Genomic DNA, 19,340 nt, shown 5'->3' with positions numbered 1-19,340 from the left:
AATCACTGAAATTCTAGGCAGTGAATCTGTACTACAGCAGCTCTTGGAAAGCCATATTCTACTCTTACAACACAATGAACGATTTCCGTGTACTAAGTAAGCCTTAGTGCATGTTGTGCGACTACATTTCCTGCAATAGGAATGTTGATACTTCCTTTAGTTTGGGTCACACTGCACTAAAAGGAGAGCATATGTTTGTTGATTCTATCACTTCAAATATAGGCCAATGACCAAGGCAATGTCTGGAAAAAAAAAAACCAAAACACTTTAATTTTTAAGACAACCGCAAGCACCTCAAACAATGGATTATTATTACAACACTTGTTATCTTTTCACAATCTAGTTATTGCAAAGGCATATGGATAAATGTTAATGGACAAAGTCAAGAAAAACGAGGCACCTTAATGAATGTAAAATTTTTAAAAAACCTGACATTCAACCCACTGACTTCTAAAAGAGGCTAAATACACCTCTGTAGATTACATTCTAAAATCGTATTGCCTACTATGGTTTGTGTCCTGGATTCTAAAACTTTAAGGAAATGCATAAACAAAATTGTGTGCAACCTGCAAAGGGAAAATCATTTTCTCAACTTCAATACATGGGAAGACAATGAAAAAGCTCAGAAAATTGTTATAGCCACGCATATAACTGCCTATGGAATGAACGTGATCCCTGTTACCTCTGAGATGTTAGAGTCGTGCCCACTGCACCACTAACTGTACATACCACACCTTGGTTTTGGAGAAACACAAGTAAGCTTTTCCAGAAAAACTATATATATATACATACGTATATGTGTGTGTGTGTGTGTGTGTGTGTATACGTATGTATATACATACGTGTGTGTGTGTGTGTGTGTGTGTGTGTATTTCTAATTCCACACACTGCACATGGTTTTTGTTGTCCGATTTAATCTATGTAGAGTTTAACTTACAGTGTTTGGAGGAGGCAACACCACATGGTACCGGGCCATCACATTTTTAAAGGGAAATTGCTCTTTTTCCTTAAAAGTACTTTTAAAAATACGCAAAAATATGAATGAGAGTGCTAAAACTATAGTACGTATTTTCGAATGAAAGCATGTCTTTTCTTGCTTTAAAGTGCCATATAGGGAATGACATAACTCAGAGCCACTTTGTTTAAAATCCAATGTAAAAGGGCTGTTATGGAATGAAAAGTCTGCATAGCTCCTGGGAGCAGTTCAAGTCCGCTACATGCAATTCAGGCTACAAAGCACTCAAGACTTGGTAGCTTTTCTGAAATTTGAATCCCCATCCCATATTTAATGGAAATTAACATTTACAGGGTGCATTTACATACACTATAATACAGGAATGATGTCCCTTTGCCAGAAGATAAAATTGTACATTTCCTTGCTATTTCTTGGTTCCAACTTGATAATTTCTTAAGATTGTAAATTATATAGTACTCAGCTAAAATATTTCTTCATAAATAGTTACAAAACCTGCCAAAACACAAGGGGGAAAGTATTTTTCGCTCAAAAAAAAAGACTGACACTTGAATGTCACACGAGAAACAATGCTTAGAGACATGTTATTGTTTCCAGAAGAAAGTGGGTCAGTAAACTACTAAGCTGAAGACAAAGACTACCTTTCCCCAGGATCACAGTGCACAAAAAGCAGAATGTCAAACAACAGTACCTCAAAGCAAAATAAAGGTCTGAGGATGAAGCCAGCTCGCTTGTAATCCCGTTAGAGAATGAGAGTCACCGTTTAGGTCCAATGTACTGGAAAACATTTGCTAGCTCAGAATGCTCTACTGGTAGGATCTGCTAAGAATTCAACCAAGGATGCCGAAGGCATTCACCAGCCGAGGCTCGTTTTTCTGGAACCATTTCTAACATTGGGATCAGGAAATCTGTAAACTGTGCAGCATCTTCGTGGGGCCAGCCATACTTTTCCACAAGGACATCAAAGAGGCTCCAGGGCTTCAGCTTGGTGATATGCCGCAGTTCTCCTACGGGGAAGAAACAGGCAGTGTCAAGGAAGCTCCACACGCGCATTTCCCATTGGTGGTCCGACCAGGTTTTCAGTGAAGCGGACACCTACCTGCCCAACACTAGGCAACACCAAAGGCCGGCTTCCCCCCAAGCAGTGACCACGAAAGGTCTTTGTGGCCGTGTTATTTTGCGTAAGCTTGACGAATGCAAACAAGGGGTTCACTGAAAGGGGAACAGTTCGTTCTAATCAGTTCCAGGTTTTTTTTAAGTAAGTAGAGGTGCTGAGTCCCCCAGGATGGTTTTTTTTTTTAAGTTTATTATTATTGAGTAAGCTCTATAACCCAACGTGGGGATCGAACTCAGGACCCTGATATCAAGAGTCACAGACTCCACCGGCTGAGCCAGCAGGGCACCACACCCGGAATGTTTTCATTTGCAAAGACTGACAAAGGCACTCTCCCTCCAATGTGGGATCTTCTGCAATTTGTAAATTTGCTTAGAAAAAGCTTTAAGAAACACACTACATAAACTCCTTGGACCATTATTTCTGCATGTGACCATGCAAAGAAAAAGGGAGTCCTTCCGTCTAGAAATGTGCTGTTGAAGAGAAGTTTCTTGGATGGCACAGGTGTACTTTAGCTCACTAATCCAATATGGCAGCTGCTAGCTAGATGTGACTACTGAGCCCTGGAAATGTTACCAGTGCGACTGAGGAACTGAAGTTTTAATTTGTTTAAACAGCCACAATTAGCCACTGGCTCCTGTACCAGACAACACAGCTCTAGAGGCCAAGGTGAACCAAACACCACTCAATTCCACACGCTGGCTGTAAAATCTAAGAGATCAGGACATCAAATCTTGAACATGTGCTAGTTGCACCACAGAAACCATAGGTTACGAGGAGCCCCGACCAACACAACAGAACAACCAACGATCTAGTAAATGGTCTGAAAACTAGGACAGCCTTTTTCATAATAGGAAAAAATCTGATTTAAATCAAACTGCCAAAAGGTCAGGATACCTTTCTTTAGGATTAATTCCTTTTCTCTCCCCGTTAGAAATGTTGACAGGACGCGCCTCCCCTGTAGGCAGAGAGGCCTGCCCTGCGGGTCGCAGAGACAAGGAAGGGCTGCCCGGGGCCCGCTCCCCGCTCCCCCTGCACAGGCATAGCTCTGGGCTCAGAGCACTGGCCGGTCCTGATGAGGCAGGCACCCCACATGTAGCCCCACGTGAGGGCCAGGTGTGCTCTCCTCTTCCACTTGCTCTGTCCACCCACCAAGCCAGGCGTCTCACGGTGTGTATTAAGAGATGCTTCCTTACTAGGTCTTCTCAGGAGGCCTGGTCTGTTTCACGCATTTACGCATCTCAATTTAGACCATTCTCCTCTTTCTTTAATCACAAAGAAAATAAAAGAACGTTACAGAAAAGTACAAAAACAGGATGAGGAATGACCTGTAATCCCACCCACTAGGATTTTTTTCTCTCGGCCTCCACTCTCTCTTAATTACATTCCTGTGAACCGGTATGTCTACGGAGTTGCCATCGTCACGCGCACCAGATCTGGGATAAACAGAACTTTACGGAATGTTTCTTGTTGGTGGGATGTTGTGCAAAGTAAACGGAGGACGGAGTTCGGCATGGCTTACAGACTGTAGGTCAGCTCTGTTTTGGGGAGGGGAGTAGAGAAAGGGCCATCTGAGAGGAGAAAGTGTTCCCTCCTGTAGAAGGAAGACTATGTCCATGAGAACAGAGTCTGAGCAATGGCTCAAAGCTCATCCCCTTTAATCTGGAAATTCCAGCTCTGGAAATCCAGCCTAAGAAAATAAACCCTGGCACCACCCTCCCAATCCCCCCAGCCCCCACCCATCCACCCAGTACGCATACTCGCAAAATCACAGGTGCTCAGTGACAGGATAACCGTGGTTACAGAAACAAACCATGATACATCGACCTGATGAATACTATTTCATATTACTTGGGAACATGGAGGGAAATTATATGGCCCAGCGTCTGGTACTAAAAGAAGAATAGAAGAGAATGACCACAAGAGTAACCTTCAAAGCGCCCTTCAAGATGGAAAGCAGGTACCCCCCCAAACAGCAGCATTGTTAGAAGGTGGCTTCTCTCTCTGCATCTTCCGTAATATAGCTCTCCTGGGCTTACAGAGACCGTGGAGCTCACCAGAGCAAGGTTTGCAGGAAACTAAGAAAGTTCACATGGAACATTCCAAAACGTGTCCTCTGGAAGGGGGAGAGAACTTCACGGACCTTCATCTCTTCTGACCTGGAACGAACACTCCCCGAGGTTGCAAATGAATGTAACAGCTGAGAAGCACAGTCCTATCAGAACATTGAGGGATCTATTTCGGAGGGGGCCAGTTTAAAATCCATCAACAGGCATGAAATTAGGTTCAATCTTCCATGAAAAGAGAGAAGCGTTACCACAACAGCCGCCTTAAAATCTGCATAGTAACAGTGATGAGAAGAACACAAGCTGAAAGGCCCTGAAAATCTATTTATTCAGACCTAACTAGCTATAAACTGATAAAAACATTTGCAAAGAACTGACTGGAACACCTAACACACTTTGACCAGGTAATCAATCCCACACACAAAAAAACCTGTGGGCGAAGACGCTGTCTGTAACGCGAGCATATGCACCAGGCACAGTAACCCTCAGGTCCGATCGGTACACATGCCCGACACCGCTACCGTGACAACCCCGAAGTGCCACCTCGAAGAAAAAGCATGTGCCTTATGGAGACAGGTGGAAAAACTGATGCCAAGAAAAAACACAGGAAATAAACTTGCCTAGGCCTTATGATTCCATGTACAAACTCTTAGGCTCAATTCAATAAGAAACAAGTCTCACAAATGGTTGCTAAAGGCTCTTTAATAACAAGCCCTCAACTCCCAAACGTGCACATCCACCGCTAGGACAGGCTCGTCCCATGAGCAGGGACCCCGTCCCCTCCCCAGCTCCAGCCTCGTGAACGGCCACCTCTGCTACCACAACTCAGAATACAAAATGAAATAAGAAAACACTTGAGAGACTGTTTTTCGCTATCTGCTCCTATTGTACAAGTGGCTCCTGGACAAGTTAACAAATTTTTACCTTGACAACTTCTTCGCTCTCAGGCAAGTATACCAAGATATGTTCCACTGCAACACATTCTGCAAAAAACCAGACACTTAATAGTGAAAGACTTTACCATTTAAACCGTCTCCTTCCTTTCCTTCCTAAAGAACGCTGAGTACCACTTTGTCTTTCCTCGGGAGCCCAGCCCAAGGCCAGATGGACGACCCTGCCCTCAGCAGCCCCTCGTGCTCCTAATCCGCCCTGGGGGCAGAATCGCCTTGACAGAGCCCAGGAAAACGGACAGAAACAGGCCCCAAGGGAGGGCTCCTTCGCCTGCCAAGTCAAGGCTTTGGGACCTGCTACTGTATTCGCCAGGCCCAGATTATCAGAGTACTTTTTAAGGAAAAAAGTTAAGTACTTCCATCAGACTTCTCCTGAATATCATTTTAAGTGATCTGTGAGAAGGGAAATACTTTATTTTGTTCATTGAAATTGTAATATTCCAGAATTAAGCATATAAGCATATAGGAGACTATGAGGGAAATCCTTGTACTGTATTTCAGGGAATACTGGTAACTAGAAAATAAACCAGGATATAAAATAGATTCAGATAAATTTCACGGCATATATAGATAGGAAACCTGTCCACAAATACTGGTACAAGCAAGACACAAAACTAGAAATTTGAAGAAATTCCTACAAATTTGTAGGTCAATATCTGAGTTCAGTATCTGTATAAGCCTTACCCCCAACAAATACAAAAATTAACTCAAAATGGATCACAGCCCAAAGCCTAAGAACTAAAACTATAAATTCTTAGTAGAAAACAGAATAATCTCTGGGACTTAGAAGCAGGAAATGGTTTCTTAGATGTGACATCAAAAGCACAAATAACAAAAACAAGTAACAAAGGAAAAAGTAGAAGACTGGACTTCATCAAAATTTAAGTTTTATACTTCAACTATCACACGTGATTTAAGAGAAGTTAAAACAGGGGCACCTGGATGGCTCAGTCAGTTAAGCGTCCAGCTCTTATTTTCGGCTCAGGTCATGATCTCACAGGTTGGTGAGACTGAACCCCCCACTGGGCTCTGTGCTGACAGTGCAGAGCCTGCCTGGGACTCTCTCTCCCTCTCTCTGCCCCTCTCCCACGCAGGCTCCCCCCGCCCCTCTCTTTTTTCCTCTCAAAATAAATAAATCAATAAATAAAGTTTTAAAAAAGAGAAGTAAAAACAGGTCCATCCACAAGTTTGTACAATAGTCACAGTAGCGTTATTCATATGAGCCAAAAAGCAGACACCCATATATCCATCAACTGGTGAGCGAAGCAACCAAACATGGTCTCTCCACACATCAAAAGCAGAGTACAGACACAGGCACCCACGTGCATGAGCCCTGAAACACCGGAACACATGGAAGAAACCATCACAAACTCCACACACCGTAGGATTCCATCTACATGGAATGTCCAGAACAGAGAAACCCAGAGAAAGAGAAGACCAGCAGCTGCCAGGGGTCAGGGGGAAAGAAACCAGAATGAGTGCTAATGGGCAAAGGATTGGTTTCTTGTCGAGAATAAAAATATTCTGAAATCAGACAGTGGTGACGGCTACATAATTCAGGAACATTCTAAAAACTACTCGATTGTATGCTTTAAAAGGGTGAATTGTACGGTATGTAGATTACATCTGAATAAAGCTGGAACAAAAGCTTAAAAAACTGGAACAAAGCTTAAAACAAAGTAATAGCTTTAAAAGAACCCCAACACTGCGTTAATGCATGCAGTAAAAATACACACTAATCATGATAAACGACAGGAATATGTGGGATGAACTAACTAGAACTGAACACCTGAGAGCAATAATTTCATTACTTTTTCTGCATCATATGCTCAAATTCAAAATGAAATGATTAAAACGCTAGTTTCAGACTTATGATCAGCTGTGGCCTGTGGTCTGTTATTTTCCAAAATGTCTCTGTGGTGTGCCCAGTGTCCCTCCAGTCTGCCTCCAGGGCACCGCACCATCCCTACCGTACCCTCCCGCCTTGCACCCCGACCCTAGCAGGGGAGGGCCTTAGACCACGCAAGCCTTCAAACAGGGCCATGTGTGCGGGCGTGCGGGTGCCACGAGGGCCGTCCTGGGCCAAGAGGGACACAGTGTCACCTGCTTCTCGCTCTCCAGAAAGGAGGACTCAACACAGGTTCATGTTTCTAGTCTGAAGTTATTTTCTGTGACTACTGGGCACCGGGCTGTGGGGAATCCCGCACCAAACAAGACAGACCGGGGTCCTGATCTCACACAGGGTGCTCACAACTCAGAAGTGATGCTTAAAGTGAAACTGTATTAAAACGTGTATTAAAGTACACGTTTTAAAAGTTTTACACTCACTAGTGTGAAGAACCTTTTCTAGTCATTTGCACAGGGCCCGGCTCATGGGGAGATCAGCCCCACGCATCCCCAAGGTGGCCTCGTGCCCGAGCCTGGCACCTGCCACCTGCCTGTGCAGTCAGCAAACCGCGGCGACCAACGGGTTTCACCACCTGAGGCCTAGATGATGAACGGGACAGCGCCAGCCTACACGGGCCCAAAGCCCACGGTAGGCTTCGCTCTTCACACAAGTAAGAGAATCTGTTGATGTGGGGGATTCTGGAGGGGAGTTGAAATTGTTCTAACAAGTTTCATCTCAAACACTAAAAACGAAGACTGCAGAACAGAGCCCTATCACAGGGGGCGTGTCGGCATTGCACTGCAAATACTCTGCACGGGCTTTCTTGTTCTCTTTTTTTTTTTTTAAGTTTATTTATTTTGAGAGAGAGAGAGAGCATGAGCAGGGGAAGGGCAGAGAGAAGGAGAGAAACCCAAGTAGGCTCACCAGTGTGGGGCTCGATCCCACAAACTGTGAGACCATGGCCTGAGCTGAAACCTGGAGTTGGATGCTTCACTGACTGAGCCACCCGGGTGCCCTGTCTGCACAGGCTTCTTGCATGCTTTGAACTGCACTTAAGGTCTCTGGTCCAACACACAACAGATCACTCTCACACGTTCCAGCCCACGTGATGCCCTTCCCTAGAATCAAACTGTTTTTTTTTTTTTTTAAATTAACTACTCTGATATTTCCAACAGTATGTTTTACTAAAACGATGGCCACTCATGTGTCGACAGAACGTCTGTTCAGCGTGTGGGACGGTGCACTCCTGCCTGCAACGTTTTTGCTACATCACCTGACAAGCACTGGGACACTTCCTGGGGACAAGTTGCACTCCATCCCGGTTGCTATCACAAAATACAACCAAAATGAGTGGCTTATAAATAAGAATGAATTTATTCCCCACAGTCGTGGAGGCTGGCAGTCTGAGATCCCGGCTGCCAGCAGGGCTGGGTCCCAACGAGGGCCCCCTTCCGGGTCACAGACCCTCTCGTGTCCTCTGCATGGGGTAAGGGAGTGGTCTGGGATCTGTTCTGTAAGGGCACTAATCCCAACCAGGGGGGCTCTACCCTCATGGCCTTATGTTCTCTCCAAAGGCCCCCACCTCCTAATACTAACACTTTTGGGGGTTAGGATTCCCACACATGAATTTGGGGGGGGGGGCGGGGGACACACACACCTCAGACCCTAACAGGACAGAAGCAGGGGCAGAATGCACAGAGGTGCTTACTTCTAGTGGGGCACATCTTCATACAATGGTGAAGAGGATTTTTGTGAAAGACATTTGGTGGCTAATGTCCACACCCAGAGGAGTTAACCTGCTGGTTATCAAACTGTAACAGGATGAGAACAGTAACTACCTTCCTTTGCCAAAACATCCAGCTCGCGTGGAAAATTCCCAGCTAAGGAATGACTGTTCGGACTAGTAACAATCATTTTACCCAGAGTTGTACGTTAAGAAGAGGTCACTTAGCTGCGCTTGGTTTTTAGCTTTAACACACAGACCCTATGCTCTTCCTCAAGGGCATCAGGGTGAAGATGTGGCCTGGGTCTCCCGTAGGAGGACAAAGAGCAGGGTAGGGTGCTGCTCACTCCCTCTCAATCGTTGGCCATTTTCCAAGGGGATGCAAGCAAATTAATAACAGCTTCTGATTTTGCTTTTCTCTTTGTCAGTTCTGGCATGCAGGCACTTAAAAAATGTTAACGGATACATTTAAGATCTCCTTACTTTCAAACTGTATATCCGCACACATTCCTTAGGGGGGGGCATGCCAAAACCCATCTTTTATGTAACAAATCATTCCTCTCATCTTGGGGGACATGGTAAAATCTATTTTCATGACACACCCTCATTCATCAAAATATTATTTCTGTGACTTCTGTAAAAGCCCTAAATCCCTTCTGATCTCCACTTATTATAAATAAACAATGATCAGGAAAGGACTTGGGTCCCAATTCCCAATCACTTGCCTAGTCAGAAATTCTCCCTCATATCCAAATGAAGGGGAAAGGACCCTAGTTACCACAGTAACACTGAATCACAATGCGTCTGGTCTGTCTTTACCAAGGAGGCCAAATGTATTTCGACCCTGGTCACCTTCCAACAAGCTCCCTGGCGGAGCCCGTGCACGCAGGCCCTAAAGCGCATGTGCAGTAACAACGGGACGCTGTGGCAGCACAGTCCCAGGTAAGCACTCCGTACCCCCGTCAGGGAGCAGGCAGTGGTCACGCACAGACTCCGAGTGGCCCCGGGAGCAGGGCTGCTGACAGGAAGGCTGACAGGAATGCTGCCTTCCGGCCTGAAGGGCTAGGCGCAGGGAGCTCTGAGCAGAGCCACCTGCTATGCGACATCAGTTCACCAGCATCGCTGGTCAGCCCACCCCCCCTCCCCGCCCCGCTCAAAGACAGCACCTGCCGATGGGGTGAGGAGGGGCTTCGGGGCTGGTACCCAGCAGGTGCCATCCCTGGGAGCCACGCCCAACTGGCGCCAAGAGCCTCAGAGCACTGCCTCTGGGAACGAACCTGATCCCAGGCCACTGGACAAGCAGGACTTCACCTCCTCAGCATTCGGGTCCCCACCTGCAGTGCGTGTCCCTCTTCCTCCCCGCTGTGCATAGATAGTAAGCGGTTCCCAACCCACAGACGCTGCGCCGGGAAAACTGCAGAGCCCAGGCCTTCTGAGAAGCTCCTCGCTGCAGAGGAAAAACTCCGTGTGGCTTTACTAGCTGTTGGTCCTCTGTGCCTGATGCCGGAACCTGTCCGTCGGCCTGTGGCGGATTCTCTGTTCGGCTGACAGAGCAGGTGCTGAGTAAGGTCCAGCGCCCTCCAGTGCCCGTCCCCTCCCTAGAGCATCAGCAGGTCAGCTATGTCCCCTACTTCATGACAGACTAGGCTGCTAGCTCTTGGCCACCCTCCCCTCCAAGCCTCCACCTGACAGTGGTGATGGCTGCGGCTGGGGGTTCACTGCAAGTCCAGCCAAGTCCTCCCAGGGGCCAGGCCGTCTCTCACAGGCTGTGAAAACACTCTGAAATGTGGAAGAAGGGCTCTGCCTTGATTAAAACAGAGTTCCTCAAGTCACACTGAATCCCAAGCCACAGTAATCCAGAGCCTTCCCTTGCTTCAGCCCTTCAACCATTTTTAAGAAGTTTCCTACGGAAACTTAGCCCTCTCTCTCAGCAATACTGCCGTCTAGAAGTCCGTCGTGTTTAGAGCAGTTCCTTTCCTGTTTACAACTCTGCCTCAGCAAACGTGACATGAGCTACTAGGGTGCCACGTGCTGCGTAGGAAATGGAAGGTGCAAAGATGACATGACAGGACGTGCCCAGCCTCACACCATGCTGTCACAGAACAGAGCTCAGTGGCAAAGCCATTCTATTAGCCTCAAGCCTACTTGGGCCTACGTGTGAGGGGAACCATAACCTTGCTCATGAGACCCAGACTCAAAGTCCAGGTGGGTCTTCAGAACCAAAATCGACACAGGTTGTCTGAAGAGCAGTTTTTCCTGACCATCTTTTTTCCCTGTGATAAGCCTCTAAAAGGTAGTAAGAAAATAACTGCATCTAGCTACACATTTCAGAGGTTGCCCATGGGGTGGTCCTAGGAAAGCCGGGAGCAGTGGTCGCTGTGCTCAGAGTAAGTGGAACAGGAAACTGCTGGCTTCGGCACAGCACGTTCTCGAGTCTTGCGCATTTAACGGGGATGCGTAATTTAAAGGAGGGAACAAGGACTGGGTGGCTGGACATCACCAAAGGGTATAATAAGGATTTATGACTCTAGAAGAATACCTTATCTCATAGGAAAATAAAAAGTCAAAGCCAGTTCTCCAAATCTGACTAAAGCAGAAAGCGATAGAGCATGTTGGACTTTCAGAAATTTCTAGAAACTCCACATCCTACTCAAACCAACTTTAAAAGTTCTTTATTAAAGGGGGTGCAACTGCTCCCTCTCACTGCCAAAAAAAATTCAAGCTGGAAAAACATAATTAAGAGGTCCAACATGCTCACACAAAACAATATGGCGCCGGGAAGGGGTTCTTTAAAAATAAATTCCTGGTGCCTTTTTACTAAAGTAAATCAGCTATTAACACAATGTCAATAGTGCAGGGGAGAAGAGAACGTCATTTCTCAGAGCAGGGGGCACAGGGTCTCAGCAGCCCGCGCCCACGTCATAAGGAGCTCAGACACACCCAGCAGGACACAGAGGGACGCTCACAAAGTCCTGTCCCCAGGCTGCCTCTACTCCACGGCAAAAACATTCAGGCTCCACGAACAACATGAGAAATGGAAAGAGAAGTCTAGCTGGTTTCTAAAAACCACTTAAACTCCTTTTCACAAATCCGTGAATACACAGACTGGGCTTAGATTAGGAGAGGAGAGGGCAGGGAGGAGACCGAGGGTTCCGGGAAGTGGTACTCTTACAAAATCCGTACTCCACAGATGGGAGATGGTTCAAGCTTATTTCTTGAGAGCTTTCTTCAGCAGAATCCCCCAGCTGTAACAAGGTCCAGGTCTTTCTCCACTGCCCAAACGTGAATGCACAATTTCTCCTTTTGGGAGAGGATTATGCTGAAAATTAGTGTTGCATAAATACCGTTACCTTTTCTGGTGAAAAACTCCTTGGAATATTTTCCCAACATAGCGTATTTTCGAGGGACTTTCCCCAGCAGTTCAATGATCAATGCTATGTGATCTGCATTGGGAAACATTGCCAGCAAAACAGAAACACACGACAGTTTAATCAGTACACTGCATGCAGACACTGCTACCGCCCGCGCAGACAGAAACAGAGCGCGACCTGTATGATCCAAGCACAGGCTCTGCCGGTGCCGCCGGATGCACAGGGGGACCGTGGCAAGGTCAAGTGCGGTCTTCCCTGTCAACTTTTAAATCAGCACAGGAATTTCGCTAGGTTGCCTTTCGAATTTAGGAGAAATGTCTGCCATCATTCACGCTACAATCAGTAGTGCTATCCCGTTTCTGTCTGCATCGTGGCGCTTTTCAAAAAGAAGAGGTACTACCTCTGCGATTGAAGAATTCCCGAGAATATTTTCCAGATAGAGCAAAGTGCCTTGGGATACTGCCTAGCAGCTCTATGATGTGGGCTATGTGGTCTATGGAGGAGAGAAAAACAGGACATGGGAATGGGAGGGGCAAAGGGAAGGATGGGATAAAAGAAGAGGGAAAAAAATTGAAATTAGTAAAAAATCAGAAATAGATTCAAATCAACAATGTCTGCAGCACATCCATGCAGAGGCTTCTAGGGCTGGCAGGCCTCAGGCACCATCTGGAACATCGGACGGTGACTGATGCCAGCTCAGCCCTGGCCACCCCAGCACTGTAAGCAAATAAGCATGGAGATGGTCAGCGTTACAGATGGAATTCAGGCCAGAATTCCCAGGTTTTCAACTCAGCTCCCCGACAGGACAGTGAAATGGGCAGATCGGTGGACAAAAGGACCACAGAGAAGCCTCGGGGGTCGCACAGCCTGTCCTTCCCTGGCTGCTGAGCACCAGACCGAGGCCAGCAGGAAGGAGAGGTGGCCCCAGGCCAAGGGCAGAGCTGCCCATCCACTGTGCCTGAGGGGGCTTCAAGCTCAGGGGAAAGCATCTCAACTGGGCGTTTGAAAACCAAAACACAGCTCTATTTCGGTAGGGAAACACAATACTCTCCAGAAGCTCAGGCCTCTCAGGAGGCCCAGCCTGAGGTATTTGGCAGGCGGCAATACTCACCTTCATCCCTGGAATAGTCTTCCCCAGAATGCGGTTCAAACAAATAATCTCCCGTTGCCAGCTCAAATGCCTAGGACACAACAGATGACATGCTAAGCACTTCAAAGACACTGGCCCCCGAGGCAGCAACTTTCTCTCCTTATACAAGAGACCCACGTTTTCCGAGGACCTGATCAAACCCAAGAGCCTTCTAAAAGAGCTCAACACCAACTTTTTTCTTTCAACTCTGAACTTCCTAAAAGTTCAAAGAAGCTTCAGAAATTTTTCTACATTCCCTTTACTGGAGGACGTAAAGGCTGTGTCCTCTCCTCATTTTGCGAGAAGCACAGCGACAAGCAGCTGTGTGCAGGCCCGGGGGGAGGGGAACATGCTCCAGCTCTGGACGGTGGGACAGGGACTCAGGCCTGCCCTCCCCCACACAGGCTCATCGGGTCCCGGGAAAGCGGGCACTGCCGCTCTCTTGAAGCAAAGACCCTCGTGCCTTGGTAACCAGGAGCTATTTTCAGCATCTCATCAATTCTGCCACTTCTGACTCAAGCAAAGGAAAAGCTCGAGCCAAACAGAAGGCTCTGAGCCCTGGGCCAGGAGGAGCCAGGTGAGGAGGGCAAGGAGGGCCGGCCTGCCTCTAGGGCTACCACTATCCCCAGCATGCCCTTTGTTTCCATTTCTGCCACACACTCTTCTCCCCTTGTTCTAAAAAAAAAAAAGAACAAAAAAAAGCTCAGGACCATGGGTTTAATTTGCTAATGTTATAGAAAGATGGCAACTGCTATTGCTCTGCTGATGGAATACCACGTTTAAAAATTTTTTTTTGTTGTTTTTTAAAGGAAAAGGCTAAATCCTATTTTTTGGTTTTTCTATACTTACTTCTATTTTGTATTGGATCTTGTGGTTCTAAAAGGTGCTCAGGAGCCTAGACCTCTGTCACAGATGCCTGCGGATCAGGGCCCTCCTCACTCCCACCCCTGATGAACCATCACCGCACCCACCCATTTCCTCTTTCTGTTCATGACCAGAGTGGGTCAGGAGGGGGTCTCCTAGCACTGTCTTTAACAAACCGAAGGTGGACGCACTCAGGCCAGGACCACATCTCTTCACCATTTTTTTGGTTTGTTTGTTTATTTAAAGAAAGGAGGGCAGTGGGGTGACAAGATGGTTGTCAGCAGCCCCATGAGAGCATCGGTGCATGAACTCAGGATCCCGCAGGACACGGACATGCCCATCCCAGCCCGTCCCAGCACTGAGTAAGCTGGTCACGCAGGCGCTGCAGGGCCAGGGAAAGTCCTTACCGGGGGCCTCTCCTCTCCACCCAACCCCACATCTGGCCACAAATCCAAGGGGAAAATTGAACAGCCAGAAGGGTCTTCCCCGCCCAGGACACAACTAAGCAGCCTACAAGCCATGAGGAAAGGGTGAAACCCTAATGGAGAAAAAGCCACTGCGGATGCTCCGTGGAGAGGGCCACGGCTGCTCCTTAACCCTCCCCTGAGAACTCTCTCTCCTCACACATTTTCAAACACATTTCAATCAGGTTGAATTTATTTCTTCCAGCCTAACACTAAGGTAGGTCAACTGAGTGTTCTTTGAAAGACGACTGTTTCGATTAGCACCCACGTGTTTCCAATGAAACACTCAAGTCAAAGAAGCCTACACAGAAATGGTTTAAAAGAGAAAAGGAAGATGTGAGGGAAGATGGGGGCTCACGTGTGTGTCATCTGGTCCCGGTTCTCTGGGGAGTGACAAGACTTCCTTAACAGGAAGGCCACATGTGATAGAGCAGAAATTCCGATGGAAATGTGGGCCCTCATGCTTCACGACCTGCCTTCACGCCGGTTAAAGATTACCACCTTCAACTCCGTAGGTTACTCCTGGTATAATCTCTATTGTTACTGTTTTAATACTTGGGATTTTTCATGCTTGGGAATCTTGGATTCCTTCGTCTGTACTTGACCATACCCCCTTGGGAGACGTTCCCCTGGAGCAAACTCTGTTCTCAGGTCCTGGGGAGACCAGACACCTCTTTCTTGAAATGCCCTCCCCCCCACACCAAGTACCCGATTCTGAATAAATAAGGTCACCTATTCTTTCTGTGATGGGACCAGTGCTGAACAAGTGAACTTTGCCAGTCTGCCTTTTCTTATTTCTAGGGCACTGACTATGGCTCACCGCGGAGCCTGTAGACGTTACCTGCTCTGGGCCTGTGACACACAAGTGCACAGCAATCGATGCCTCGGCCCACGCAGAATTTTTAGATCACATACACTAACGTTGGGAGGGGCCCCAAGACTCAAGAAAAGGAAAAGAGGTTCAACGGGACACATATCTCAGTTTCTCTGCCTCATTCTGGTGCTCTCCTCCGGCTCTAAGAGCCCTCCTCCACGATGAGAGCAAAGACACCAGCTGACACGCAGGAGCTCGCGACCCCAGTAGGGCCTCTGCAAGTCTTCATGCCATTTATGCCATCAAAGGACTCCAGGCCTCACCACCAAGAACAACTAGAGCTTTAGTATAGACTGGAATTATGAATTTAATATAATATTATGTTTCTAAACTTCGACAAAAGGACAGGAGTGGAGAAACACCGCCTCGTGTTTACCAGGTTGTCTGAGAAGAACAGAAGGGGACCTCTCAGCCTTGGCCTTCAGGGATGGGAGGTGGGGGTGGGGAACGATGGCTTGCCCCCCCATCCAGAACAATCACGCTTCCAACATCTGCTTCATTAAAACAACAACAACCCGTAAGCGGCCTTTGAGGCACCTAGGGAGCTTATGCTTCGTCTGAGGGGAGCAGGAGGCAGGAGAAAGGAGATGGACTCTAGCACTGTTCACAGCAGCAGGAGTGGCCAGGGTGTGAAGACTGTGTGGAGGGGCGAGTCCTAATCTAATGGAAGGCAAGACAGACAACCTGGTATAAAATCGCACTGAGCTCCACCATTATTCTCCTGTCTCTGTGATCTTGTCCTATTTTTCCAGTTATATCACCAAAATTTAACACCCCAAATTAGAAGCACAGGATTTCAGAGTTGAAAGAGCTCTTGGAGTCTAATTCAGGGCCCCTCCTGTGTTGCTGGGGACAAGTAAGGCCTGACCTCACCACATCCTGGAATGGAACATTTCTCCCCCGAAGCTCCAATTTTTGAAAGTGCTCCCTTCCTACTGACCTAACCTCTGCTTCCCACCGCGTCCGGGCCCTCCGCCCCCTCCTGCCCTCTGGACCTCACTCCTCTCTGCACAGCAGCCTCCAAATTCAAAGCAGCCATCACATGCCCACCAATCTTTTTAACTGTTCTTTTCCATGTCTCACACAGCAAAGACTGAAGTTTTTGATACTCACTGAAAAACTTAATTTTAACAATTATCTGGTATTATTTGTCAGAGCAATGTGGGACCAGAAAGGCACGATGTTTCCAATCTGTTTGGCCACATCTGTTGCCTCAGATCTTGATAATTTTACACAAACAACTACTATTTTTCTATATTGTCCAGCACCATGCTTCTTGCTGTAACACCAGGGGGCATATGATATAGCAAACTCAGAAGAATTGTTAATCTTTGAATAACAGACAATTACATATATTGCCTGTTGCTCTTTTTAGTGAGAAGAAAAGTGCCAAGCTTTACACATACAGTCTTTCATTTTAAATATATCAGAGAATTTGGGGGGGGGGGATGGAATAAGAAAAACATGAAATAGCACCCCCTTCCCCCCCCCCCCCCACACCCTTCCAGCACGGGACCACAAAGCACAACCCACTTAGAGGAAGGTGCTGAACTGGCTAGGAAACAGGGCCAAGAAAGAGAAACTGAAATCGGCTTATGGAAGAGGGCCCACCTCTTCCACCTCACAGGTCGGCAGCAAGTGAGAAAATGATGCGCTGGTGAGGGCCGGGGGAGGGTCTAGACACAAGTAAACCCGCGATGCAGCCCAAACCAGTATGATACACAGTGGGGAGAGGCGTCCTGAGACCCCAAGAAAAAACATCTCCGTCTTCTCTACGGGAACAGACTCCATCAAAGGGACTATGGGCGGCTACTGGTGTCTCAGAAATCAGTGGACAGCCCACAGCAACAAGCCAGAATATTCTCTAGATTTGGCCTTATGTATAAAGGAGGAGAGATTAAACACTGGTGTGTGGGGAAATCTTTTTCCTTGTCAGTAAGGATAGAAGGTCTGTCAGAGGTCACTGAGAAGGCCTCCTGCCTTTCGACCTCAGACAATCTTTCCTGAAGACACTGCTGTCTCATCCTCCTCCACGGCACGAGGGAAGGGTACAGCCCGCAATCTTTCAGAAACCAGACAGAATTACTTGAAGCCATTTTGCCACCACAGAGGAGGCTGTGATTCCTGGGGGTGGTGGGCTGAAGAGGGCCTTGAGTAGAGGTCGTCTGTCACAAGACCAAAGCAGGCTAAACCCTGGAACATGTCTGAGAAGAATTCTTCCAACTCTCAAGGTGCTCAAGACAGCAACCTTGCCTTCACTCATCCCACAGCAGACGTACTCCGCAGTTGGGAAAACTCAGACCACACGTACTGGTGAGACTGTCCCATGATAAGCGCTGCGGGATGGGCCTTTACATTGAAGGAAATGGCCAAGGCCGTTCTTACCATGCATGCTGTGCTCCAAATGTCAGCAGGTGTGCTGTAACCTGCCCCTATTAAAACCTCTATGGATCTATACTGACGCGTCTGGATGTCTTCTGTGAAGTGTTTATGCTGGAAGGGAACACACTGTATTAGTACAGAGGAAAACAGACATACAAAAAGAAAAAAAAAAAGCGTCTTCTAATCCATGATCATGACCAAAATGCTCTAGAAAGAAAACTTTACTTACCACCCAACAAGCATTTCCCAGGTCGGCAATTTTAACTCTAATTTTATCTGCGTTCCGTGGATCCAGGGGGTTCACCAACAAGTCGGCCGCCCGGGTTTTTGCTGGCATGAGCAAAGAGCGCGACAGTTAGTACTTGGGAGGGGTGGCTTGCGTCTGTGCACACTGTCTGCCGGGCACAGTCTCCTTTTCTAGGGAAGTGATGGGAGGATCATTTAGGCCTGGAGCCCTGCAAGTTGAACTCAACAGAATTTGAAATTCTTGGTCTCTGTCCCCGGAAGATATTTCACAAGAGAGAGCACACTGGGCTGCCCAGAGACCTCACCGGCTCCACCTTGCCCTTTCTCCTTATATTGCTGATTCTGCCACCTCTAGGATGACCCTACTCTGCTCCCTTCTGCATCTTTCCAGCTGCTCCTCATCGCATCAGAGCCCATAGAGAACCACATCTATCTTGGTGCGTTACTACATGAAACACTAAAGTAGAGACAACATGTTCCCAGATGGCCAATCCCTTTCTAGATGACACACACTTCACCTGGTAGCCACATCTCCTACCTCTCCTGCTTGGGCTGAGCACAGAGACCTCAAAGGTTAGATGATGGCTGGTTAACAAATACAGATTACAGGCCAGGACTAATCAGTTTGGGTTTAGCTTTGGACAAGTAACGCTCCACAACAGAGGTCTCCTGAGGCCACCTGGGCCACAGGGCAAACCGCTGAGGTCCCTCCCAAACTTATCAAATACTCAGGCCACTCTTAAGCCCAGTGACCCCGAGAGAATCTCAACAGTGGACACAGGGCTAGACTTCTCAGGGTTCCTGGGGCCAGAAGAGCTTTATGGACAAGCCTACATCATGCCCATATTGGGCAGGGTTAACCAGGGGGCAAGTGACAAAGAAAACTAACTTGGAGAGGCCCAGACAGGAAATCCTGAAGTGACTGAGCATCTTCCTCAAACCTTAAAATGACTTATAAGCTCCCATTTCTGGAAGGGATGAGATGTAACCATGGTTCTTACTAATGGAGAAGTAATTCTGAGATGGTATTTACAGACTAAACAGAAAAGTCCACTCAATGCAGAACATCAAATACCCTTTCATCCGCTCAGAGCTGGGCACTGCTAAAACAAACCAAACCTCCTTTTGGGTACACCCACACCGTGGAGCCACAGTGCTCAGGGGGCTCTGATTTCTGGGCATCCCTCCCAGGAGCGGGGGCACCTACAGAACTCCCCAGGAGGGGCCAGAGGTTGCAGAGAGAGCTCTGGCCAACATCTTAGCCCCCAAGCCCCACTCCTCCGGCTTGTGGGTTAA

At 47.5% G+C, this 19,340-nt stretch overlaps 1 protein-coding gene across 11 annotated transcripts in view; it reads right to left on the bottom strand.

Annotated features, from left to right (window-relative positions):
* Positions 1 to 241: 241 nt before the first annotated feature.
* Positions 242 to 19,340, bottom strand: part of SRPK2 (SRSF protein kinase 2) — a 256,671-nt gene continuing 237,572 nt past the window's right edge. For 7 of the 11 annotated variants that reach the window (XM_043588645.1, XM_043588642.1, XM_043588652.1 and 4 more), the window contains 6 exons: positions 18,028 to 18,128; positions 17,802 to 17,909; positions 13,197 to 13,266; positions 12,486 to 12,578; positions 12,065 to 12,157; positions 242 to 1,980 (listed from right to left, as the gene is read on the bottom strand). In XM_043588645.1, the coding sequence (XP_043444580.1) occupies positions 1,796 to 1,980; positions 12,065 to 12,157; positions 12,486 to 12,578; positions 13,197 to 13,266; positions 17,802 to 17,909; positions 18,028 to 18,128 (650 nt within the window). In that variant the 3' untranslated portion in view covers positions 242 to 1,795. The remainder of the gene's footprint in view (positions 1,981 to 12,064; positions 12,158 to 12,485; positions 12,579 to 13,196; positions 13,267 to 17,801; positions 17,910 to 18,027; positions 18,129 to 19,340) is intronic. The other 4 variants (XM_043588647.1, XM_043588651.1, XM_043588649.1 and 1 more) reach the window with 3 other exon arrangements.

This window comes from Prionailurus bengalensis, chromosome A2 (genome assembly GCF_016509475.1).
Source record: "Prionailurus bengalensis isolate Pbe53 chromosome A2, Fcat_Pben_1.1_paternal_pri, whole genome shotgun sequence".
Lineage (NCBI taxonomy): Eukaryota > Metazoa > Chordata > Mammalia > Carnivora > Felidae > Prionailurus > Prionailurus bengalensis.
Note: the sequence above shows the minus strand (reverse complement) of the source record. Positions and strands in the feature narration are given on the sequence as shown.